This window comes from Simochromis diagramma, unplaced genomic scaffold (genome assembly GCF_900408965.1).
Source record: "Simochromis diagramma unplaced genomic scaffold, fSimDia1.1 OVJJ01000371.1, whole genome shotgun sequence".
In the NCBI taxonomy this organism is placed as follows: domain Eukaryota; kingdom Metazoa; phylum Chordata; class Actinopteri; order Cichliformes; family Cichlidae; genus Simochromis; species Simochromis diagramma.
In genome coordinates this window covers 608030-633794 of record NW_024386920.1, presented here as the reverse complement: position 1 = coordinate 633794, position 25765 = coordinate 608030, and the positions used below count along the sequence as shown (strand labels likewise).

The 25765-nt window shown below is 41.0% G+C and overlaps 1 protein-coding gene across 2 annotated transcripts in view; it reads right to left on the bottom strand.

Moving 5' to 3' along the window:
* uts2r2 (urotensin-2 receptor 2) overlaps positions 1-25722 on the bottom strand; it is a 34221-nt gene extending 8499 nt beyond the window's left edge. The window contains exons 1-9 of one of the 2 annotated variants that reach the window (XM_040036664.1): positions 25532-25722; positions 23669-23895; positions 21819-21894; positions 21639-21681; positions 18533-18597; positions 17675-17731; positions 17059-17212; positions 7945-8068; positions 6124-7500 (exon numbers count right to left, since the gene is read on the bottom strand). In XM_040036664.1, the coding sequence (XP_039892598.1) occupies positions 7469-7500; positions 7945-8068; positions 17059-17212; positions 17675-17731; positions 18533-18597; positions 21639-21681; positions 21819-21894; positions 23669-23895; positions 25532-25599 (846 nt within the window). In that variant the 5' untranslated portion in view covers positions 25600-25722 and the 3' untranslated portion in view covers positions 6124-7468. Of the gene's footprint in view, positions 1-6123; positions 7501-7944; positions 8069-17058; positions 17213-17674; positions 17732-18532; positions 18598-21638; positions 21682-21818; positions 21895-23668; positions 23896-25531 lie in introns of those variants that run through there. The other variant, XM_040036663.1, reaches the window with a different exon arrangement.
* Positions 25723-25765: the final 43 nt, after the last annotated feature.

Sequence of the window (25765 nt, the reverse complement as noted above, 5' to 3'; positions counted from 1 at the left end):
TTCTCCGTTATCTGTGGGTATCCAATCATTAGGATCAAAAGTTTGATGCCATATAAGGGCGTGCAAAGTCAAACATTTTCCCTGAATACACGTTTATTTTTTAATATCACAGTGAAATCTGCATTTTGGAGTCTCATAAAGTGATTATGTGCACCATGATGAATTTTTTTCTTTTGTTGTGTATTATTCAAATGAACGAATTTGCCTTGAGAACCAAACACGGTTAAACATTCAGAGAAACAACAACCACGTACAAAAATGTCTTCTAGATAAATGTAAACGCCATCAACGGGAAGTGAACAGAAAAAAAAAAAAGTATGTCATAACACTTGAGACAGTAGGAGAAAAAACCTGCAGAAACACTGCCGTCTCTCTTGGACCTGCTAATAAGAGACTTTAAAAAAAAAAAAAGAAGATCCAATTAATACCATCACAGAGGTACTACGATGCGTAATAGTGATCAGCACGAAATACTTCAAGCAACGCCACTGTTTTTGTTTTTAATAATGAAAAACAGCCACATGCTGCTGATTAGCACTTAATGAGCTCTTGAACTTCACAGACCCAACCGGGATGAGTGCACAATTCTAACAAGATGCTAAACGACGCATGACTCATCCAGTGCCGATAACAAAATCGCCTGCTGGAGCGAAACGCCTCTTTACACTGCCGGCACAGTCACAAGGTGTGCGGCACACTGACACAATGTCCAGTCAATTTATTACTCCCACAGCCTTATAATTAATCAGCTGGGGAAGAATTAAAGAGGGTGTTTGGTGTAACCAGAGATGAAAGGGATAAAAGTAAGATAAAGATAGATCACGCTAAGCTTGAGCAGACAGGACAGAAAAATGTGCTCCCAGATGCAATTACCTGGATTACATTGTGACTGACTTCAATTTAAAACCCTTGAGAAGGCTGAAAGGAGTGTGGTCGCTTTCCATTTGTCACCATACGTCAGTCTAAAGAGCAGCTTAAGTGGATCCGTTTCACTCTTTTCTTTTAATGATAACTGGATACAGCTTAAGATGGCGAGTGCTGGAAAATGTATATCTGCTAAACATCATCTTAGTAGCATTATGACTCTGAGAGTGTTAGCACCGTGAGCTTCAGACAAGAACAGAGCTGCAAAATGTTCTTGTTTTATTCAGTGTGAAATTATTCTGGACATTTTCAGTAGCATTTGGGCGTCTCACCACTGGCTGTCTGTCGGTGTGTGTTAGCTGTGTGATAGACTGACAACCTGTCCAGGCTTCACGTCAGCTCCCATCCAGTGACAGCCAGGATAGGCTTCAACGCACCGCAAACTAAATGGGAAGAAAATGCATGGAACTCTGTCGAGCTCTCAATACATTTATACAGGCTTACACTCGATACTAATGTCATAAATGATTTCACAAGAATCAAGTACAGATGTCATCCAAAGCAGTTTCCCATCATTTGTAGAACAAGGAGAAAATCCTCTTCAGGCGAGCTCTGACTAGACAAGTGGAGGGCATGCAGCAGGACGCATGACGCACAATGCACAAACAATTACTGTGAATTCTCTGGTCAGTTAGTTGTGCTATTCTCACATCTCTGCAGTCTTAATCCACACAGACTTTGGATTCCAGAGCTGGGAGGCTAAAAGCTAACTTGCTTTCTCACATCCACCTGTAGAAAACTTTAGGGCAGTGCTGCAGGCATGAAAGCATCTTAACACAAAATCTGTTTGTCATTGAAAAGAAATGAGCATTAGACAGGAGTCTAACAAACAGCTACAGAAATGAGAAGTGTGGGATCCAGCCACTGTCACGTTAATGTTAATCATTCTGTCTGTGATGAAACATGAGGAACCAAATTTTATACAAAATTCAAGGACTCTTTTACCTCTTAATTCTATAAACAATTCTCACTTTAACCAAGTGGCAGCCTCCAGGGATGAAAAATCAACCGAGTGCAGACATGCTAAAAGTCTACAGTTTCTTCAGTTCAGTTCAATTCAATTCAGTAATAGTTATATATCGCCAATTCACAACAACAGTCGCTTTATATTGTAAGATAAAAACCTTACAATAATACAACAATCAAAGACTCGCTATGAACGAGCACTTGGCGACAGTGAAAAGGAAAAACTCCCTTTGAACAGGAAGAAACTTCCGATGAACCCAGGCTCAGGGAAGGGCAGTCATCTGCTGCTGGGAGTGAGGGGAGGAAGACTGGACAAAAGACACGCTCTGGTATAGAGCCAGAGATTAATAATAACTAATGATTAAATGCAGAGTGGTGCGTAAACGCACAGTGGATGGAGAAAGAAAAATGTGGGTGAAGAAGAAACGCTTAGTGAAGCTCCCAGCAGCCTACGCCTATTGCAGCATAACAAAGGGAGGATTTAGTGTCGCCCTAACTATAAGCTTTATCGACAAGGAAAGTTTGAAGCCTAATCTTAAACGTACAGAGGGTGTCTGTCTCCCGAATCCAAACTGGCAGCACAGAAGAGGGGCCTGAAAGCTGAAGGCTCTGCCTCCCATTCGACTTTTAAATATCCTCGGAACCACAAGTAAGCCAACAGTCTGAGAGCGAACTGCTCTACTGGGATGACACGGTACTGTGAGGTCATTAAAATAAGATGAGGTCTGTATATTAAAGACCTTGAATGTTAGGAGAAGGATTTTAAATTAAGTTCCAGTGGCCACTTGAGGCTGCATACAAAAGGAAGTTGATCCCCAAGTGCCCAGCTATGAAATATATGTTTAAACCCTGGCAAAAAAAATGGTTTTAGTGTCCTTTCCCTTTATGGCAGTTGTGTAGTAGGTACATTTAAGTAGCCAGTCAGCGTCACTCTGTGCTTCCTGTGCCTTTAATTAAACTACCTGCAGAATCCTACAACTTCCTGTAACACTGCAAGCTGATCTTCCATATACGGTCATTTCTGACTAACATTGAAGGCATCGTATCGATCGTATGATTTCGCCCACACACACTAGCAGCGTCTTTAAAACAACACACCTTCTCAGAGTGAGAGATTAATGCACATATTTTCACTCCATACACTGTGTGTGTCTGTACAAGCACAGCGGGCAAGGTCAGACTGGCCGTTTTAAGGTGTCTGCCCAGCTGAGGTTATCTAATTCCCCCGTGGTTATCCAAGCAGTCAGGTTAACTGCTGCTGGCTCCTCTAACTGGTAGACGTGTCTTTTTCGCTCTGTCCTTTTATTACCCTGTTTGTATCTGCCATTCCCAGCCAAACACCATATCTCTCACGCTATCACACACTGTATTTACTCTTTATCTGTCTCCCAGCCATTTTCTGTGTCTGACCTACCTTCTTGCCCTATCGGTGGCGCTTTTCACATTCCACAAATCTATCCATCATCTCATCTAATCCTCCACTTTTTCCTCTGCAGTCTGAACACCTCCACCTCTGTCCCCCTACTGCTCGTTGTCATTACATCCTTGACTGTTGCGCTCTCTGACAGCAAAGTCCTGATTGTCTTCCTGGTGTTATAATTACACCATGTTCATTGCAGTCGCCTCGAAGAGACATGATTATCTCGGCAAACTAATCATCCATCCAGATATGAGGATCAGACTCTTATCAAGTCAAAACATGTCAGTGAGCTACCTGGGATCCATCCCAAACAGTTTCTTGATGAGCTGATGGTGGATTTTAGTGGAGAAAACAAAATGATGGGATGTTGATGCATTATGAATGAGCCTGTATCATGTCTACTACTCGACGCACACACATAGCAGGTTAGGATTTACCAGCTTTACAGATTCAAGCATTTAAAAATCTATCAAAGGGACAGACTGTACTTTTCCTAGTTCACTTTTCCATGACCCTCTTCCCCACCTTCCTCTTCCTCCTGCAATGTTCACTGGGTTTAAAAATCCTGCTTATGTCGCCCTCTTTGCTGTCTGGAGGTTATTCTCACCTCGCCGATACAAGACAGCTGAGCTATTCACCAAAACCCGTCACAGGAGACTAGGAGGCAGACACGCTGCAGTCACTCTTTATTATCATACGTCCTTCAGTCGATGTCCAAGACAGTGTCAGCTGCCCAGGATCCTTCACTGCAGCTCACCGAGTATGACACATGAGCGAGAGTGGTAGCAGAGATTAAATGGAGGTGAAAAAAAGGCACAAAAAAAAAAAGCATTTAAGGTAAGAGAAGTAGTAAAATATCATTTTTCTGAATTGCTTTTGATTAAAAGTGGCAGAAGACTTGGTGTAAATGGCACGAGATGATGGACAGTGGGGGAGATAAAGGGAGAGAGCGAAAAGCGGTGAAGAAAGAAGTTCAAGAAGGGACAAGGTGAGCGGAGGCAGTCTGGGATGGTTTGCTGTCAGAAGGAAAACGCCTCAGGCGATGTTTCCCATACAGAATCGTTCAGGAGTAACGCGTACGTGGGGGAATATGAGCCGAGAAGGAAGCTGCCCCGAGTTTTTTGCACAATAACTAGGTCACACAAATATTACAAACCATGACACTTTGGAGCATCACCTCTTCTCTTCCCCCACAGTGAGGCCTCCACAATCAGCAGACTATACGACACACAAAGCTTTTGAGTTTATCTTTCAAATTTTCTTCAGTGACGACCTTTTTACACTGAAGGGGAGCTATTACAGGGAGTGCAGAATTATTAGGCAAATGAGTATTTTGTCCACATCATCCTCTTCATGCATGTTGTCTTACTCCAAGCTGTATAGGCTCGAAAGCCTACTACCAATTAAGCATATTAGGTGATGTGCATCTCTGTAATGAGAAGGGGTGTGGTCTAATGACATCAACACCCTATATCAGGTGTGCATAATTATTAGGCAACTTCCTTTCCTTTGGCAAAATGGGTCAAAAGAAGGACTTGACAGGCTCAGAAAAGTCAAAAATAGTGAGATATCTTGCAGAGGGATGCAGCAGTCTCAAAATTGCAAAGCTTCTGAAGCGTGATCATCGAACAATCAAGCGTTTCATTCAAAATAGTCAACAGGGTCGCAAGAAGCGTGTGGAAAAACCAAGGCGCAAAATAACTGCCCATGAACTGAGAAAAGTCAAGCGTGCAGCTGCCAAGATGCCACTTGCCACCAGTTTGGCCATATTTCAGAGCTGCAACATCACTGGAGTGCCCAAAAGCACAAGGTGTGCAATACTCAGAGACATGGCCAAGGTAAGAAAGGCTGAAAGACGACCACCACTGAACAAGACACACAAGCTGAAACGTCAAGACTGGGCCAAGAAATATCTCAAGACTGGTTTTTCTAAGGTTTTATGGACTGATGAAATGAGAGTGAGTCTTGATGGGCCAGATGGATGGGCCCGTGGCTGGATTGGTAAAGGGCAGAGAGCTCCAGTCCGTACTCAGACGCCAGCAAGGTGGAGGTGGAGTACTGGTTTGGGCTGGTATCATCAAAGATGAGCTTGTGGGGCCTTTTCGGGTTGAGGATGGAGTCAAGCTCAACTCCCAGTCCTACTGCCAGTTTCTGGAAGACACCTTCTTCAAGCAGTGGTACAGGAAGAAGACTGCATCCTTCAAGAAAAACATGATTTTCATGCAGGACAATGCTCCATCACACGCGTCCAAGTACTCCACAGCGTGGCTGGCAAGAAAGGGTATAAAAGAAGAAAAACTAATGACATGGCCACCTTGTTCACCTGATCTGAACCCCATTGAGAACCTGTGGTCCATCATCAAATGTGAGATTTACAAGGAGGGAAAACAGTACACCTCTCTGAACAGTGTCTGGGAGGCTGTGGTTGCTGCTGCACGCAATGTTGATGGTGAACAGATCAAAACACTGACAGAATCCATGGATGGCAGGCTTTTGAGTGTCCTTGCAAAGAAAGGTGGCTATATTGGTCGCTAATTTGTTTTTGTTTTGTTTTTGAATGTCAGAAATGTATATTTGTGAATGTGGAGATGTTATATTGGTTTCACTGGTAAAAATAAATAATTGAAATGGGTATATATTTGTTTTTTGTTAAGTTGCCTAATAATTATGCACAGTAATAGTCACCTGCACACACAGATATCCCCCTAAAATAGCTAAAACTAAAAACAAACTACAAAACTACTTCCAAAAACATTCAGCTTTGATATTAATGAGTTTTTTGGGTTCATTGAGAACATGGTTGTTGTTCAATAATAAAATTATTCCTCAAAAATACAACTTGCCTAATAATTCTGCACTCCCTGTATAGTTTTCTTTATTTTCTGTGATATATCTACTGTTACAGTGACGAATGCTCAACCTACAAAGTTTAAAACATGAAGTCACCATAAGAGCTCCCCAGTGAGAGTGGATATCCCTAATATTTTGACTTGCTGCCTTTTATTACCAAAAACCAGTTTCCAAAAAACAAACGTCAGCAAAGTGTTCTCATATTTTTTCCTCTTCTTAGTTCAGTTTAAGAGAACAAACTGCTGCTGTCATCTGTTCAGTTTTTCTTATTTACACACGTTTTAGTCCTGATGGAGCGCTTAGTTACGCTTAGTTACGCTTCGTTACGCTTCGTTACGAATCACGTGGACAGATTTGTGGATAATAAATGATTGAAGTGGTCCTATTATTCTTCCTAAAGCTTCATATTTTTATCCCTGGACTCCACATAACTTAATCATAATCATTTTATTTATATGATAGATGGCCCCTCAGTTGATCCATCCCCTGAAATGAGCCGTTTCAGCTCCTCTCCCTTTAAGCCAAACTTTTTCCGATAAAGAAACTAAAAAAGGATCATTTAACAGCGCTCCATGTCTGCTGGCTGTGCAACAGTGCATATATTACAGAAGACAGGAGATATTTGCTATTTGTTTTAATATATGTGCCCCCTGTAAACTGTGCTACATCTTAAAGCTGTCAGTGTGGCAGGTGGATGTTGTTCACTCTGCCTGGAAGCATCCACAATTTTAATATGACAAAAATAAGGAAAAGTAAAAAAAAAGTGCACATTACCAACGACTCAGTTATTATCTATTTAATAATAATTCCTTATTGATATTTGATAATTACTTCTGTCTTACATCTTTACTCTCTACTTAAAAGCAAGTATCTTAAGTGTGTCTGTATATTGGAGAGCCTCTATTAAGTATTGACAGAGTAAAATGTGAGGTAACCAGTATTTCACCCCAGAAAGCGCAGACATTACATTTAGACTTAATGGACGACAGAAATAATTAAATAAATGTGATTTTTTAAAAAGCCATGTTAGATCTATAACTAGAAAAAGAATCCAATCACTCTTTATAAAGCATGGCGTGCCATATGTTAAACAGAAAGAACAATTTATTGCTCACTTTCAATATCATCCAATTCAGTATATAAATAAAACAGGTTTACATGCTGTGTCACATTCCTTTAAAGTGACCAGCTTGGAAACTTTCCAGATTTCCTGCATGCTCCCCCTGAGGACGGATTCAACTCCTCCGCTTTAAAATGTCTGAAAAGCAGATGCCCCTCTAGGCTTTTCTGCTTCAGTCTTCAAGGTGTTCATTTGCTTATAGTGTTGCCCATTTCTTTTCCTTAATGTGAAGTGTTGACACAGACAGATCACGTTACTTACTAAAAAAAAGACCACATGTAGTTACTTCTAACTTTTTAGGTCCTAAAAGCTCAATAAAAAAACAAATCCCCTGCATGCGCACTGTGCTACAGTCTGTGCTGCTGATTACCCACTTACAGAGGATTACGCCCACTTTGCTGCACATATTAGTGTGCTAAAACCACCTCCAGGCTCCCTAATGCAGCTCAGCAATTATAATTTTAAACTCTGCTGTGATAATGAAATCATTTATCTGTCTCACATCATTTACTTTAACTTTTAGGCTTATGAGAACAAAAGCAGCTATCAGGTGTTAACGTCAACAGCCTGCGTTTACACCATCCTGTCTTTAAGCAGGTCAAGCATTAAAAAAAGGTTTAAAGCTAAAGAAGAACATGTGTTAGGTAGATTCAGCTTCTAATACCTGTCCGTGGTTCCACAGTCCGGTTGCCATTCTGGTCCATGAAGACAAATCTACCTCCAGTGAAGTCAGAGCCGTAGTCAGACAGGTACAGGAGGGAGGTGTAGTCGAAAGAGCCATAGGTCACCTGGCAGACAGGGAGAGAGGAGGAAAGCACGAGTTGAGAGCTGAATAATATAATTTCATGTCTCATCTCCATATTCAACCAACACTCACAACACACACGTGTCACAAGTTCATTCCCAAACTTCTGCACGCTTTAAAATTGAATGTGTTCACGTGGAGCAGCAGAAGAAAGGAGGAGTGACACTGCGCTTAGTAAAACATTTTTTCTCCTTTGTTTGTCCTTGAGAAACAGCGCTGTAGACCTATCAGTCTATCTAAGATTAATCAATTATATTCTGATTCTGATCCTCGCCCCAACAGAGGACTACAAACTGACCAGCAGCCTGTGTGAAAAAATTAATTTATCAATATGACAAAAAAAACAACAAAAAAAAGGATCAGTTATGTCAGTTTGGTTTCATTTTAATGGCGATGGTAAGGAGGTACAAACTAGTGTTTTTGGAGCTTGCCTCGAGTGCATTACAGGTTTTATATGCACATTAGAAGGTTTTCAAACACAATTGTTCCTAAATGGTGTGGCTCCTGATTCTGTAACACACAGACATTATTACTGCCAGTGCAGAGGCCAATTCTGTACTCTTAAAGAGAGCCCCAGCAGCCATATGCTGGAAAGTATCACAGTGCAAAACACCACATTCCCGACACAAGCATCAAAAATTCAAGACGGGCAGAATGAATTACTTTATCATCCAAAACTAACAACTAGCACAGCACAATCTCTATATATCTAAAGAAAAGAGGGAGAACCCTATCATACAAGCCTAGCTAATGCTGCTGGTTTCACATGTCACAAATGTGTTCCCAAAATACTTTCACAATACAACAAAAAGAACAGACAGCATGCCTTTGGCTTTTTCTTTGTTGTACCTCCGCGACAAAACGTTTGAAAAGCACTAACCTAAGGCTCCGGTCTGCCTATGGAGCGTCACTCCGTGGATTCCCAAAGTTATTGTATGGATTCTTACTCAACACTGATTTTAAAAGCTCAAAAAGCATTTACAGCTGTGGAACTGTTCACGCATGCATTCAATGCATATCACTTCATGAATCATATCCCTGAAGGTTTTATCCATCACACTGTAAAAGAAGCAGCAGCAGCTCTCTTTCTGTACATTTTGGCTCCACGTGAGGTCCCCAGGCTCTGAGGCACAGTTTGGATCTACTCACTGCAGTTTCACACATAAAGCATTAGGTAAAATATCCCACCTGCATGTTCTTTACAGGCAGGCGGATTGGTTACTTTCTGCATAAACTCATTGTGAAGTTCCTTTGTGTATACACCACACAGCTTCTCCCACAGCAGGATGGCAGCCACCTGTTTGTGCCCACTGTGTCAGCGGCTCATGTGGAAAAAGAAGAGCTTTGTCTTTACGTCTCTCAAAGATTACCTGCTGCCAGGTCCTCCCTCCCACTCCCCCCATCGTATCTGTAATCACTCAAATACAAGTCAAAACGATGCCGCTTTGAGCAGCAGCAAGCTTTATTCATGGGAAGTGAACTGTTGCCTGTTTCTGCAGAACAACTAATAGCAGTGCTAACGTGAAAGCGCCTGATCTCAAAACCTTAATATATCATCTGAAAGTAAGCTGAGAGGGAACAAGAAACGGCTGCCTCTCTTATTTCACAGCAAGAGTCCTCTAACTTCAAAGAGAGAACAAAAGTAAGCTGCTAAGAGTTTTATGAATCCCTGAAACGACGTCAAACCGGCATCGTTCACAAAGCGCTCGTAAGTGTTTCCAATCGAGTTCTACAATTGGAAACTTTAACAATTCATGAACATTTGTCTCTTTGTGTGCGTGTGCCCGAACGCCTGTGTTCTCCAATTAGAGAAGAGTGTGAAATGGAAATATAGTGTAACCATGGGGACTGAGAAGCTGCCTGAAGTTAGAATCGTGTTATGTAAGATGTTATTTTTGGCTAACGTTTAAACACATTTTACTAACATACACTGTAAATCTGAAAAGTTAACATATTACTGAGATTTACAATGCCAGGCAACACACCTAGCACACATCTGTTAATAGTAAAAGCCAATTGTTGCTTATACACTGTTACTGTAACAGAAGCTCACAGCAAACGCTGCTGAAGTTTCAAAAGGATTTTGCAGGTCTGAAAACCAAAGTAGTGAGTTTGAAGATGCTTAAAATCCCCTAGTATTTAAAGTCATGTGAAAAATAATTTACATTCCATTGAATGTAGTTAAACGTAGACGCTAGTTAGAATATCTAACTGGCTTTCTAGACTTGAAGGAATCCACAACTTTGAAAAAAAGAAAATGGTTTAGCGTGCATCTTACAATGACTGCACAGAAAGCAAAGAGAACAGCACGGCTTAAACACCAGTTTTAAATAGGACAGGTTCCACCTATCTCGAAACATTGAGTTACGAATTTGACATTCTGACACATTTATTGACAATTATTTCCAGACACCGATTCAAAGAAGTGCAAATGTTTACTTGATCATTAAAATTTAAATTAAATAAAATATTCTGCAATAAATCAAAAACTGAAGAAAAACCATGAATCAACATATGAACATTACCTGATACTGCTGAAGTGAAGCAGAGTAATGTTTTATTAGAGACACAGCCAGGTCATTTTTGAAAGAAAAAAAAACAAGGTGAGAGCTGTTGTTGCGATTATTCAAAAACTTTAAGAAACAAAATGACCATCGATCTTCCTTGATGGGGTGAGGATGATCGTGAGAAAGGAGGTAAATTAGCTTAAAACTACACGATGGGAGCTTGTTAACGATCTGAAGGCAGGTGGTCCACAACTGGTAACACACCTGCAGGGTCTCCTGCTCAAGAAGGCACAAGTTTGCTGACTTCTAAATAATTTACAGGAGCTATGGAGAAAGTGCTGCAGTTAGAATTAATGCACTAATGCACCAAAATCGAGCTGTTTGGCAGCAACTTGACCCGCCACGTTTGGAGAAAGAGAAATGTTCCATGATCCAAAGTAGTCTAAGGAGCTTGGAAAGAAAAGCATCTGGACTTCTTTAAGTTGCTTGAAGACGTTTCACCTCTCATCCAAGAAGCTTCTTTGGTTCTTAGGTCAAATGGTGGAGAGTCCCAGATTTAAACCCTGTGGAAGTGTCCCCCCAAGAGAGACATAGACCCCCTAATGATCCTCTACCTAATCACACGAGCCAAGGTGTGAAAACGGGTGTAGGTCACAATCAGCCAAGGTGTTGGGTGAGCTCATTGTGAAACCTAGCCCCAGCCTATCATGTGATTTCCAGAGGTCACATGACTCAGGATGTGAGTGGGCGTTAAGGCGTCTGGGAAGGGATCTCAACACTGGATTATAGATGGCAGACAGTTGGTGTCATAAACCACCGCTTCTGTTCAAAGATGGTCGCTCACAGTGGACATAGATGGCTTCTTTCACTCCTCCTTCAAACCATCTGTCCTCGCTGTCCAAAATGTGAACATTGGCATCCTCGAAAGAGTGTCCTTTATCCTTAGATGCAGATGGACTGCTGAGTCTTGTCCTGTGGAGGTGGCTCTTCTGTGTTGTGCCATGCGCTTGTGAAGTGGCTGTTTGGTCTCTCCAATGTAGAGGTCTGGGCATTCCTCGCTATGCTGTACAGCATACACCACATTGTTAAGTTTGTGTTTAGGATTTTTGTCTTTGGGATGAACCGGTTTTTGTCCGAGTTCGTTGCTTGGCCTGAAGTACACCGGGATGTCATACTTTGAGAAGACTCTCCTGAGTTTTTTTCCGATACACCGGCTACATAGGGGATGACAATGTTGTTACATTCGTCTTTGTGATCCTCCCTAGTTGGGATCAAAAGTACGCCATGTCCACAGTCAAGCACAGAGGTGGAAACGTTATGCTTTAAGCCTGTTTTTCCGACTAAGGGTACAGAATGACTGCATTACACGTACCAAACAATCGTAACCCCTTAGCAGTCGGACGTACCGCCCACGGTACGTCCGACTCCTAACCCTTTTAGGCAAAATTTGTAGGACTGCTAAGGGGTTAACAGATAAACTTCTTAACTAAGAACACTGGTGGGTCATGGATGAGTCAAACACACAACAATGTCCCTTCAACTGATGTGGGGCTGATCAGAACTGCACCATTTTATATGTTTGTCACGACACACATTCATCTGACCCATTGTCAGTGTAAAATAATGAGTGTATGCAAGATGCCATCTTTGTGTGATACAGTGTGACACAGCCTTTGTAAAAAATGGACCAGGTGCTATTTGAGGCTGTGAAAAGATCTGAGTGTTTGGTGAAAATACGTTTGTTTGGTGGAGTTGCAAACATTGTCTGAAGAGAGTGCAATTATCCTTGGTGGGTGCATCAGAGCGGTTGTATTTCAGGGTAAATCCAGGGTGATTACCATGTTAGTAAGTTGATGTGCAGCTTTACTCCAGCAGAAGTCAAGGAAGGGTCAGGAATGAACAGACTACTTGACACTCGTGTCTTCACCTTAAATTCCATTTCATTACAACTCCAGATATGAGATAAAACACACTCTCTGTGCTGTCACACCCCAACTGCTGCTATGACACCGTATCAGTGCTATGATCGATGGGAAGAAAAATCGACCACCCAAGACAGCCAAGGGCCATTTACATTTAAATGAGAGTTGGGTTGGCCAATTAGCCCCAAAATAGCAGCAGAGACAGATGGAGGGGGAAAAGTGTCTCTTTCTGATTAAGTTTTACCAGCTGTCAAAGGCCAGCAGGAGACGATTAGGTGGCAAATATTAATATGGCCACAGGGCTCACATTAGGTGTTAAGTATACACAAAGGATGAAGCGAAAGCAAACAAGAATAATCTTAGAAAGATAGCACGATCGTCACAAGCAAAGTGAACACGTAACAGAAACATGTCGTTTCTGCCTCGTGTAGCAGGAGAACCACAGAATAATATTCAGACTGACGTGCAGTTTAAACACGATTGCAAAAGCAGCATTCAGGGACATCTCTTAAATTTTAAAGTGTTTTTCTTTCACCAGCTCTTCAGTAACACATTAAAAAAATACAATAAGAAATTCTTCCAATAAGAAAACTCATTTCAGAATTTACTTACTAACACATTTTTCAATAATAACATAATTTGTAAGCCATTAAAAGTTTGTTGGTCTTTTCCTATCAAAACACATCTAACTCAAATTGCCTCAAGGTCTTCTTTCAAACGCAGAGCAGAGAATGTCTCATGACAATGACCAAACTGTAAAATGAAAGCGCGAGATTAAAGCAGCGAGCTTTAAAGCTGCGCCTCATGAATAGAAATTATGACTGAATGATGTAGGATGTGAAGAGTTTACATAACAGAGACATGGGCTACAGGAAATTAACAACCTGCCTTGCATGGCAATGTCACCTATTTGAAGCCATGATCTATGTAAAACCATGTCTAAATGTGAAACAGCAGCTGTTTTAGAACTGCTGAACTGATGGTATAAGGGATGATCAAAAAATATTAGTAGGTGTTAGGGCTGGGCCATATCATACCGTTCATGGTAATACCGGTATAATGTTGGGCAACGATAAGAAAATGAAATATCGTGATAGAATATGGGTAAAGCGCGCATGCTCAGTGCCTTTGTTTTCATACGCACATGGCGGAAAAAGCATGGCGGCGACGGAGAATGAGAAGGGTGAAAACGGATCGAAATGGATGAACCAGAATTGGTTTGTAAAAATGCTGCAACTTCAGTGGTGTGGAGCTGGTTTAGCTTTCGTCCGTCAGATACGCAACAAAGCATTTTTTGGTAGCGCATGCTAGCAGGCCGTCGTTAATACCGTGTTTTTTGGGAAAATACAGCACACTTAAAATCAATCCTTTGATTTTTCTGAAAATCAACCTGGGTTTGGGGGTAGGGATGGGTATTGATAAGATTTTCATGATTCCGATTCCATTTTCGATTCTGTTTAACGATTCGATTCTTTATCGATTCTTTTTAAAAAAGGAGAACACTAAGGTCGATTAGCTTAGAACTTTGTTTTATATCTTCTCTTTGAACAAGATAGAAATTTAGGAGTAACATGGCCTTACAAACCCAACAGTGAGATCTTAAGAGATCCACAGCCTACGGCTCTTCAATGGGGTGTCACAGGGTCCCCAGGAAAAAAAATTGTAAATGTAAAATAAAAAAATAAATATTCTTCTGTAGCAATTACACAAGAATATCCAGTAATGTCCCTGCCTACAATTAAACGCATTCACTTACTGAAAATCGGGGCATCTGCTGTGGCAAATGGGTTCAAGCCTTTTACCACAAACTTAGTCACTGCTCGGTGACATTCGTCTATCCTGGCCTGAAAGGAGACGCTACCGGTAGACTGCAGCGAGAACTGCCAGCATCTGAGCCAGACTCTGTCTGTCTCTCTCATCATGGTCACCTAAATGCACAGCAATGGCAGGTTTTGTAATAAGACAGATCGCGCTAACATAATATGCACTGTTAGTTGATTATTTATCCGCCGCATTAACGGGAGAGGACGTGCAAACGTCACCGCTGCTGCTGGGTTGAGATTCACGAGTCCGGAGCGGAATTAAAAACACGACATTCATTTAAGGTCATCACGTGTTTTGTGAGCAAATGCTTTTGCATATTCGTAGTGTTTCCTCCCTTAAATGAAATATCCACTTTGCAAGTATTGCAAGTTGCCCTGTTGTCATCCGTTCTCGTAAAGTGTAATCAAACTTTTGAGCGTTTGAGCCGCCATGTTTCCTGCCAGGTAAATGACGCTCCGCAACGTGGTGACGTCATTCGGGGCGACTGGAATCGATAAAGGAATCGTTTGCAAAACTGGCAAACATTTCCAAGGAATTGAAACAGTGGGAACCGGTTCTCAACAAGAACCGGTTTTCGATACCCATCCCTATTTAGGGGTACGTGCTTTGGAATTTGTACGTGTTTGTACTCTAGGGGCCACCGTATATATTTATATATAGACATATATAAATAAAATCACTTTTTTTTTTACATTAGTAATTCCTTTTGTGCATAATTTTATATTGTTGTTAATAATAAATTAATTAAAGCAACAAAACAACCTGAAGAGCCGGTTGGGAGCCGAAAGAGCCGGCTCCTTTTAGTGCACCGAACCAAAAGAGCCGGTTCTCTAAAAAGAGCTGGAATTCCCATCACTATCACATATGTGGCAGATACAGACCGGAGTGGGCTTGGCACTACATGTTTGCAACCTCACTTAAAGGTAAAAGGAAAAGTCTTCCAGTACTGACAACTTTCTCTTCTTTGAAAGTGACCTAGTAGCAAACAAACTGAGCTTAACAGAAATTCAGATCTTTGTTCATTTCAGAAAAGTCTACAATACATTTTAAGTGAGAACAAGATGTGGGTGGAGAGGCCTTGAGATCATTTTCACTGTTGCTTTGATGTTGCAAAAAGGTTCCCACTCTGTTCGACAAGATAATGAGATACACCCTTTTACTAACCTGAATGGAATCACTGGAGACACAAAATCCATGGGGCCACTGTTTTCTAATCTCACTTGATCTTCATCCTCTATGGGGGTCTCTCTGCCAGATAATTGACTTTAGCCTTCAATAAGAAACCATTGGCTTTTTTTGCGCTCAGCTGCTATCTCGGTAATTCAGCAATCCGGCACTGAAATTGTCCTGTTAATATTCGCTCGGAGTTTTGCGTCTATAAACAGTCTTGGTAATTCAGGCCCTGAGGCTGTAATTGCAGCCATTATCATCTTATTACAAACCAAAACTGAGGCGAGTGAGTTTTTTCAATTTTACATTAATACCAACTAAAACAAATGTACATTTTTCAGTGAATCCTGGAGAAATCCACCACTGTGTCAAGGCATCCCCCACCACCTACCTCCACCCTCTTCTCACACTGTATGTATAGATGAGAACAGCTCCCCCGTGGAAACTCATTTCAGCGGCTTGTATGTGAAATCAAATTCTTTCTGTCACCACCTAAACCTCAAGGACACGGTGAGTGTTGGAAGGTAGACTGACTGGTACATCAGAGGACTTTGTTTACAGTTCAGCCAATCCTCTGAAGATATCACCGAACATGATTCCCAGCAGAACCATTTAACAGCAGATGATTACATTTTGGCCCTGGTTTGTATAACATATAAACATGTTTAAATGACGAGTGGGGTAAAATGAGCAGATTTAGCTGAGTTTAACAATGCTGTGTTTACTAATCTGAACAAACCAACAGCAGCTTGCTTCATAATCATTTCCAGATACACTGATCATTATCCAAACTAGTTTGAGAGGATCTTAGCCTCTTGATATGGTGAAGCAACAATCAGTGCGCTGTAGCCATAAAGGGATGGACACTGTCGGCAACGATTCTCAGCTAGGCCGTGGTTTTAAAATGATGCTCAGATGGTATTAAGGGCCCAGACTGTGCCAAGAAAATATCAACCACACCACTACACCACCACCAGTCTGAACCACTCATTTTAAAAATTATTTTTAATCCCTGGAGATGATTGATTGGGAAAAAAATCCACAGTTCATAAATAGTTTCTGAAATACCCAAACAAGTTCACAATCATGCCGCGTTCCAAGTCACTCACGTCACCATTCGTCCTCATCCCGATGCTCAATGTGAACTTTAGCATGTTGCTGTCACCATGTCTACATGCCTGAATATATTAGGCTACTGCCTTGTGATTGACTTATTAGATATCTGCATTAATAAGCAGCTGAACAGATGCACCTAATGAGGTTTCCAGTGAGTGTATACCACAATATAAAATTTATTAATTGCCTCTATTGCACAGACTACTGACACGGACAGAGATAACTCACTAACATTAGTGAAAATTCATTTTTATTTCCTTATTCTGTTAATTTAATGATTAATGAATTAGCCTACCTTATGAAACCTGCCTTGTGGAGGGCTTTAAACTTAACAAGGTAACGTCGCTGACAACAACACATAATGTCGGACTGGTTCTTTTAGTTTTTCTTGCTTGTTCTGAAAAACAGACGAGGATCCGGTTTTTGTGCCTTACCTTATCAATGTGCGGGTGCCAGTACTCGTCGTGTTGGGTCTTGGCTGTCGTGCTGTTGATCCTGGAGAAGAAGGTGGGCTTGGTGAGGTACATCAAAGCTGGGTCCAAACCAAACGTCTGAGCGATAACTTCCTGGATTCGCCCACGCACATCTCTACCGGGGAAAAACAGACACAATATGACAGGTTGAAAGCTCTGACTTTATTTCTTCAAACAGAATGATTTATGACCGGGGTACACCGTCAGGCAGCGCTGCTCGAGCTTTTAAAAAATATCCCAAATAAAGCTCTGCAGGGCTCAACAAGCACTGATATTTACACAAACGCTCGAGCACTAAAACTGCTATTAGCAAAAGGTTTGTGACAATGTTCAGTCATTTTAGTTCTATGTTACTTTTTAATAATAGAAAGGTTGTATGTGCACATTGGGAACAACGAAACCTAAATATGTGTACATCTAAATGATGTAATAGTTGTATTTTATCGATGCAAATAAAACAGGACATGTATTAACAACTAACATTGCGTATGTCACCATTTTAAAAATTCAGGTGTTTCTTTTTGGTTTAAACTCTAAAAATATACAGAAAGATTTTTAATAACGGTTCCTTCATCACCTGTAAAGCTGGAAATCCTCTTGTGTGAATACATCCTTGAGCCGTTCCCCAAAATACCTGCAGTCACATCGCCACCGCACAACCACAGGCAGGTCCAGACACAGCCAATCAGAGACACAAACACAGAGAGGAGGACAGGGGGGGAAACAGAGCAGAGGAGATGGGATCTGTTAGGAGAAATTAATATTTCACAGCACAGTGCACTATTATCCAGACAGGTATTCCCACCCAACCGTCCAAACGCAACAGATTCTGAACATCTGACTGTTTCGCATGAGGAAGTCCCCAGCGGAGGGGAGGCTAACCGGGTGGGAAGTGAGCTGGGAGTACCACCGTCACTGTTTCCTGATTAAAGTCAGCCAGATGGTCCCTGAGGATCTCGTGTCAGCCACCTGCGCTATGTGACTAGAGAGCGACGGAAGGAAACTGAGGCAGAAAACTGATTGTACCAGCGGTGATGAATGAGATTCGTGTGGGTCACTGAACCTGGAGAGTTCAGCTCACAGAGTCCGTCATCATTAAGATTGATTGTCAACTCGATAGTACGACTAGATTTCTGCACATGATGTTGTAGGCGGTTCCTGCTGGGGAACAAACTGGAAAAACCTTGTAGACATAAGTACCGAGTGTCTAGGGCTGTAAAATGAAGCCAATGCAGAAGCGCCAAAATCTGCAGTTCCAAAACGGAGTCAGTCCCCATAAATCAGCATGTTAAAATGTTTTCAGCCTGGTATGTAACACAGTTTGGCCTCTATGGATAGTTTCCCCATTCATAAAAACGAGCAGTCTATGTTTTTTTACACAGTTTCTGTGTCGATCTATAGAAGAACAAATAAAAAAACTGATGTACTTTCCCACCTGTATATGTTAACAAACTGTTTTCCCATCGACAAGGCTCCAGAGTGCAGGTCCAGTATGGAGGCCTGCAGGGTACAAACAAAAGAACTGGAATGTGTGCAAATAACAACAAAAAACAAGTCAGCTGAACAAATAATTCCAAAGTGTTGATGTGCACTGGTACAAGCATGACACAGTGACCGTTCCAAGGGTCAACACTGATCCCTCAGTGGCCTTTTTGGGGCGTTCTCCCTCTGCCCTTTACTTGTTATTGCTTATCAACTCCTCGGGGACACTGATCTGAAAATAAGTCATTTTCAAAGAAGTCTCTCTGTGGCTTCCCCTCGGTTCATGTGAGTGTCTTAACACTCCATAAACAGCTCCTTTATTGGCTGTGGACCAGGCCTGGGGGGAGCGGAAAGCATTACTGGAGAGTGCCCGGAACATCCAGGCAGTCCCAGTTTCATCTTCCACAGCAAAAGAGCCAAAGCTCTAGTTATTGCTCAAGCCTGCCCTCAGGTGCTGAGAGGGCCCATTACAGCAGTGGTGCTTTCTAGGTTCATACTGGAGTATTATTTCATTCACATCCAACAAAAACACAGATGTAATAACTACAGCACATACACATTCCTGTTGTTGAACAGGCTTACTAGAACTGCTGATAAAACTTCATCAGACACTAATTCCTAATAAATGAGCCACATACCAATTAGTTTTCTAAAAACTACAGTGCCCGGGTGTTTAAGAAAACTGTTTGGACTTTCTCAAAAGAAGCCATTACATACCGAGTCATTTACATATCACACAGCCCGTGACAGATTCAATTATTTTTTTATTTAAAGAAAAAACAAAAGAACAGCTGGATTTCCTTCTGTTCCCCTGTCAGCTTTTTCTTTTTTTTTAAAGACGGATGGGTTATTCAAAAGATCTGCTCACACTCCCAGATGGATGTAGACAAATGCATACATTAATCATCTGAACAGTGTGGGATCATTTTGACGTAGAATACAAAGTTGAAGGGAGATGGCTCATAGTCACCCTCAGTGTTCATTTACCTTGTTGTATTAAAGCTTACCCTCTGCAGATTGCTGCTTTGCAACAAAACCCACAATAAAGCAGTCAAACAAATACTGACTTTTAAGCTTTAAAGAATTGTTTTTGCCTCATAAACTATATTTCCATCTATATTTGCACATTTCAATAAATCCCTGAGCACAGTTCTCATTTTCCTGGCAAAAGAAAGAAAAATGTGTCTCTTAAAACAAATGTTTACATTTTTCTTGTTTCCGTTATTGTTCTCTATATTGTCCTCTGCTGTCCACTCTTCTTGTCATTGTTTGTTCTAATATGATGTCATCACTGTTTTTGTCCTTTTTGTCTGTAAATAGTGTATCTGTATGTTTTTACTAACTTGTGTGTAACACCAACCTGCCAGAGGGTCTGCAGATGGAAATTAAGGGTATAGGGTAAACTGTGTGGTCTGAAATTGGGTTGCATAAGCATCCACATACCTGTATAACATTTTTGTCACTTTGATCCAGGTGTGACAGTCTTACTAGACTGAATCTACTAATGTATCAGTTTCAACATGACAGTATGAGAGGATCCCATCTTACTAACTGGGTAAAGTTTCTGTCACTACTAATAAAAAAATGATTCTGTCATGTTCCTCTAATACTTCTGTATCTATAAAGAGACTGAAATGTCTATAAAATGAAACTTTACCACGATAGGATGAATTTCACAACACTGCACATGAATGCACTCTCATTACAAGTTATAGGACACATGTGTAAATATCAAACTGGCTATAAAAATATACCAGCCATGATACAAAAACTCTAATGCAACGTACAATCAACACTCAAGCTGAGTAAACAAGGTGGGAGTGGATGTTTTGGAGTGACGTCCATATTTCTCATGTTAGTTTTAACTTCAAAGGCTGTTTGTTAACATATTTCATGCTTTATTAGTATTAAAAACACGAACCACCCATTTAATCCTGTATAAATGCACTTGTTGAAAGCTTGCTGTCTCAGAGATAGCCGGGTTATCCCTGCTTCACTGTCATGTAGGGCTGCCACGATTAGTCGACTAGTCACGATTACGTCGACTATCAAAATCGTCAACGACTGATTTAATAGTCGATGCGTCGTTTGAAGCTTTGTAAGATCCCAAAAGACGCAGGAATAAGTAGTAGTATTTAAGAGTGTAATAACGGACTGAAACAGAAGATGGCAGCACTGCATGTACAAGGATGCCAGCTGCCGTTAAACCCCGAAGAAGAAGAAGTAGCTCTGTCCCAGAATTCATAGCGCAGCCCAGCTCAGTTTCCAACAATGGCGGCAGCTAGTTAGTTTTAATATTGCTCTTATTATTCTTTCTGGGTCACAAAATAAACGTTTAACATATTTTCAGGCGAGAATGTAGCTGTGTAAACCTCAAATATCTGCTCAGTTTATCAAGACACCACATATTTTCAAAAGCGCTCCGACATTTTCGGAGACGTCTGTTACCCACTAGCTCGATAGCGAGCCGGGGGCAAGGCTCACTAGAGCCGTGAGAACACCGGACTCCCAGCAAATCGTTTTCAAACCCACCGCTGTCTTTCGCTACTCAGGTTAAACATATATAAGTCACTTAGATAACTTAAAAATGTTATTGTTTGGCTTTTTTAGTATTTTATTTGTTCCTGAGTGAATCGGTTTGGCTGAGATCAAAGTTATAGTTTTTGCATAGCTGAATAAACGTCAAGCAGACAGCTGATTATCAGAAGTGTGAGATGCTCGAGAATTTACTCCGGTCTCCTGTTATATTTTAGATAGCAAGGAGTTTATTAAACTTCACCGAACAATCTGCAAATTTCATTAAAATTTAATAAACTATCATCTTGTCTTTATTTTTAGTTATCACATAGCTTAAACACTTAAAGCTGTAAGCTAATGATAGTTATATAAGAGCAGCTGCTGCTGGTGCAACAAGCTGTACGTTTTACGTCCAATGGATGATGATCTGATTAGCCGACTAATCGCAAAAATAATCGGTGACTAGTCGACTATCAAAATAATCATTTGTGGCAGCCCTACTGTTATGTTATTCCAACAGCATTATTTGGGGATATACTCACTCCTCCCTCTGACCCAGCCAGAGCCAGCCCCCTCTCAGCCAACCTGTGTGCCAGAGACAAAAGCACAGAGAATAATTCAGCTGCACCACAAAACACAGAAGATGATGAAGGAGAAAAGCACAAAGGTAGCAGGGAAGGGAGGGAAATGAGACACAGCGCTCTCAGAATGACATTGTTTACCTCCTGAGTGTCTGAGCCTCCTCCCTCGTCACCACGCCGTCTGTGACAGCACGGCCACACTTCTGAGGGGTGCATCCTGAGGAGAGGACGGCCAGGAGAGGTTTTCAAAAACAACAGGAGCATAAAAATAATTGTCAGTAGACAGGGAAAGTGGGTAATAATAAAAGCAGTACTGCCAAAACATGTCCAGTCTTACTTCCAGATTCTTGACTGGTATAATTTCTTGCTTAAAGCTTCTCACTTCATTATCTTTAGGCACTGGAGAGGCACAGTTTGAGCTGTGGGCAGCCCTCATGTTTAAGAGAGAACAAATACAGATGCAAGCCTCGATCAATTATCCATGACTTCTGGGAATGCAGATTATTAACAGTTCTTCAAAAGTGGCACATGATATGCTCAACTTCTGTTCTACAACACACCAGTACAGTACCACTTTAGTACACAACTGGACAGGACAGCAGGCTCTGTATCTCCCAGTTTGAGTGTACATCATTAAGACAGTAATATATATCACAAAGAAACCTGAACCTGGACTATGACTGCTAAACCCTTAGTGATAGAACGGAGCACTGCCTAATGAGGTTAGATGGACTTTTGTCATTTTATTTAATACTGTTTGTTTAAAAAAATGCAAATGTATAGAAAGTCTTTGAACTTATACTCTTGGAATAACAGACAGAATTATTTGCCGTCAAGATATTTGATTTGCTGAAATGCTTAGCAGCTAGATTGACTATTTTGCTAGAATAGATTAAACATTATCAGGCTCCTCCTCCTCATCCCTACGAAGAATAATCATTTTTTTAAAAACAATACTGAAACTAATAATAAAACCTAAACTAAAACTTAACACTAAACTAACACTTAAAATCATAAAAAATACTAGCAACTGCCAGTACTACCCCTCAAAACTTGACCTCTGACCTTGAGGTCGCTGAGATTCGAACTTGGTATCGATTTGAAGCTCTTCCGTCACCTCGTTCTCCAGCTATCCCCTTCACAAACTTAGGTGTCCTCTGCCTGCCCAAGCAGCAGGGTTACAACAATAAATACTGAAGTGAAACTAGAAAATCCACTCTAGAAGCTAAACTGAATTAAAAAGAAAGTCAAAATAAAAACTAGAATAGGTCAGATTTCCACTGACATCATACAAAGAAAAATGTAAAAGAAAACAAAAAAAACTTTCTAAAACTGAGCATTTCGAGTTTTCGCTTACAGGGATTACTTACATGTTGACAAAAGGTTTTAACTTCATCATATAACAGTAGATATATGCCAGAAAATAAAGAAAAAGCATAATAGATTCTTTTTTAATAGAGTGATCAGTGCTATAAGTAATAAAAGAAATCACTTATTGCCACATTACTCACAATCCAAGCAGCAGATTTCCAAAAAGTCTGCCACTCATTCCAAAACAGGGGGATGTTGACTCTTAGCTGTATTCTTTTTACCGTGATAAAGGCCTGAGCACAGATGCAGCGATACAAACCACAAACACACCGATGGCCGCAATTAGCATATTTGGGTACAAGTACATAAATTTGGGGTTTCACCTTAAGCACTGTAGCTTTGTAGAGCCTTGTAAAGAGATGTGCAAGAGGTACTGTACTATGCTGCCATCTAGTGGATGAAACTTATGCTGTTTTAAAATCAAACCATTTGAGAAATTTTAAAAAAGCAATTATGAAAAACTAATAATAACAGTTCCAGTTTGATTTTAAAGCCAAAAATGTGCTGCTGGATTAAAATGTTATTCATTAACTAGACAGAGCCTCAACCCTGCCATGTTTACTCAGCACAGGAGTGTCAGCTGATTAGCTGACATTATGCAGTAAGAACAGGAGCCTTACCTGGGTAGCGTTTGTAGTTGTCATAGTCTTCAGAGCACTGGACGCTGTAGACTCTGGGCTGAGGTGCGACCAGCTCCCCTTGGCTGACCAGAGTTTCTGTGACGTCACTGTCCAAAGAGGTCATGTACAGCCACGTTGCCGCCCCACATGCAGACAAAGCGACCAGCAGCAAGGCCACAAGCAAACGGGACCCCCGCCATGACGATCCCTGCCTCAGCGCATTACCTCTGACCAAGACAGAGAAAAGCTCCAGATAATTAGCTGAAGTTGAATTCTGAGAGAACTTCCATAACATGTTTAGATGAACTAAAGCCATTTCTCTCTCAGGTAACAGTTAGAGGGATGTACTGAGTAATTATTTGACTTCTAAAAAGATTCCCACATTTGTGTGTATGATAGGAAAATCCAAGATTGTATTGTTTCATACTTGTTTCCATTTCTAATGCACAGAAACTGCATAGCAAATTCAAAACAAATGACATTCTTCATTAAATGTCATGGCTAAAGAAATATTAGCTTGAAATAACAGTGAAATACATAATTATGTGGCTATAAATGAAAAACCGCCTTAAATTGATGAACAAATAGTTGAAGTAGTGAAATCTATCAGTGGAAACTAAATAACACTAATAACATCAAAATTCTGGGATATTGAACAGTTAATTAGTTACAACTGGTTCATTAGAGGAACCACAGGTTTTACAGGTAGAGGCCGCTGACATTTTCCCCCATCTTATCTGTCTTATCCCATCTATTTCTGGCTGTTTTTTTCTTTTTTTACTAGTTTTGCATTCTACACAGCTTCAAGAGCATGAAGGAAATTGCATGGAGACAGGTAGGAACTCTAGACAGAGCCATAGAAGGTCCTTAACCCACAGATGAGAGCAGGTTCCCCCAGAGCCCATGTGACATGCGTGAAAGACTCTGGTGAAGCCGTGGAAAACATTACGCTGCCTGTAACGTTTTTCAGAATGACCGGTGGGTCAGTGACAGTCTGAGGAGGAAAATCCATGGAGGGATTTAGGTCTATTGATCTAAATCCAGTAGAACACCTCTGGGACGTTATCTTCGGTCCAAACCTTGCTGCCAGTTCACACCTCAGATTGTGCAGGAGCTCAGCGATGCCCTGGTCCAGATGTGGAACGAGATCTCCCAGGTTACAATTCATCATGTCATTAGGACCATGTCAGGCATGCATACAAGCGCATAGGGGGGCCACACAAACTACTGAGTACTATTTTGTGTTCCTGCAATGAAATTTTGTCAAAGTGAACTAGCCTGCTGCGTTTTTTCCCCACTTAGATTTTTTGGGGTTTCTTTGATCTCTGTAGGCTGATCATTTTCATTTCTATCAAACAGCTGGCATCCTTTCACTCCTAACACATTACCCAGTCCATATCAGTGTTATGACATGATTTTTTTCCCCCCAGTGAGTTGTGATGTGTTTTCAAAGTGTTCCTTAATTTATTTTTTAAGCAGTATATATGCAGTGTACATATACATATAATACATGCTTAATGACGAAGTTTTTAGTTGGGGCTGGATCATTGCTGAACCGGGCATTAATACTCAGTCAATATATGTCACTGCATAATTATGTGAAATGCAAATATTATGTGCATATTATTGATTCACTTGTAAGAAAACTGTTTACAGGAAAGCGCAACTTATAAGTATTTGGTTCACCTGAACACTCTATACCTGTGTTATTTTAACATTAGCTTAGCATTTAGCCAGCTGACGTTTCATCGCGGTCAAACACGGTGACAGCACCTGAGTGGCACACACTCCCCTTTCACACCGTACAGCTGTGCACAGGTGAGCACATTAGCACGTTTTTTTGTTTGGTTTTTTTAAGCTCACCTTTTAATTTTCTTCTCTATCTCGGCTGCATTCGCACCCTTCGCGTTTCTTTGCCGTACTGGAGCCATTCCACCTTAAAACATCTACTACGTAGCATTTAGAAACGCATACAGTCACACACGGCCGCAGTCTCTTGCCTTCTTCCACTAAACCATACCGCTCACCCCGCCAACAGCTTGTACAAGCTCCTGAAACTCTCTACTTCCTGCTTGCCCCGTATAATCCAATCCTATT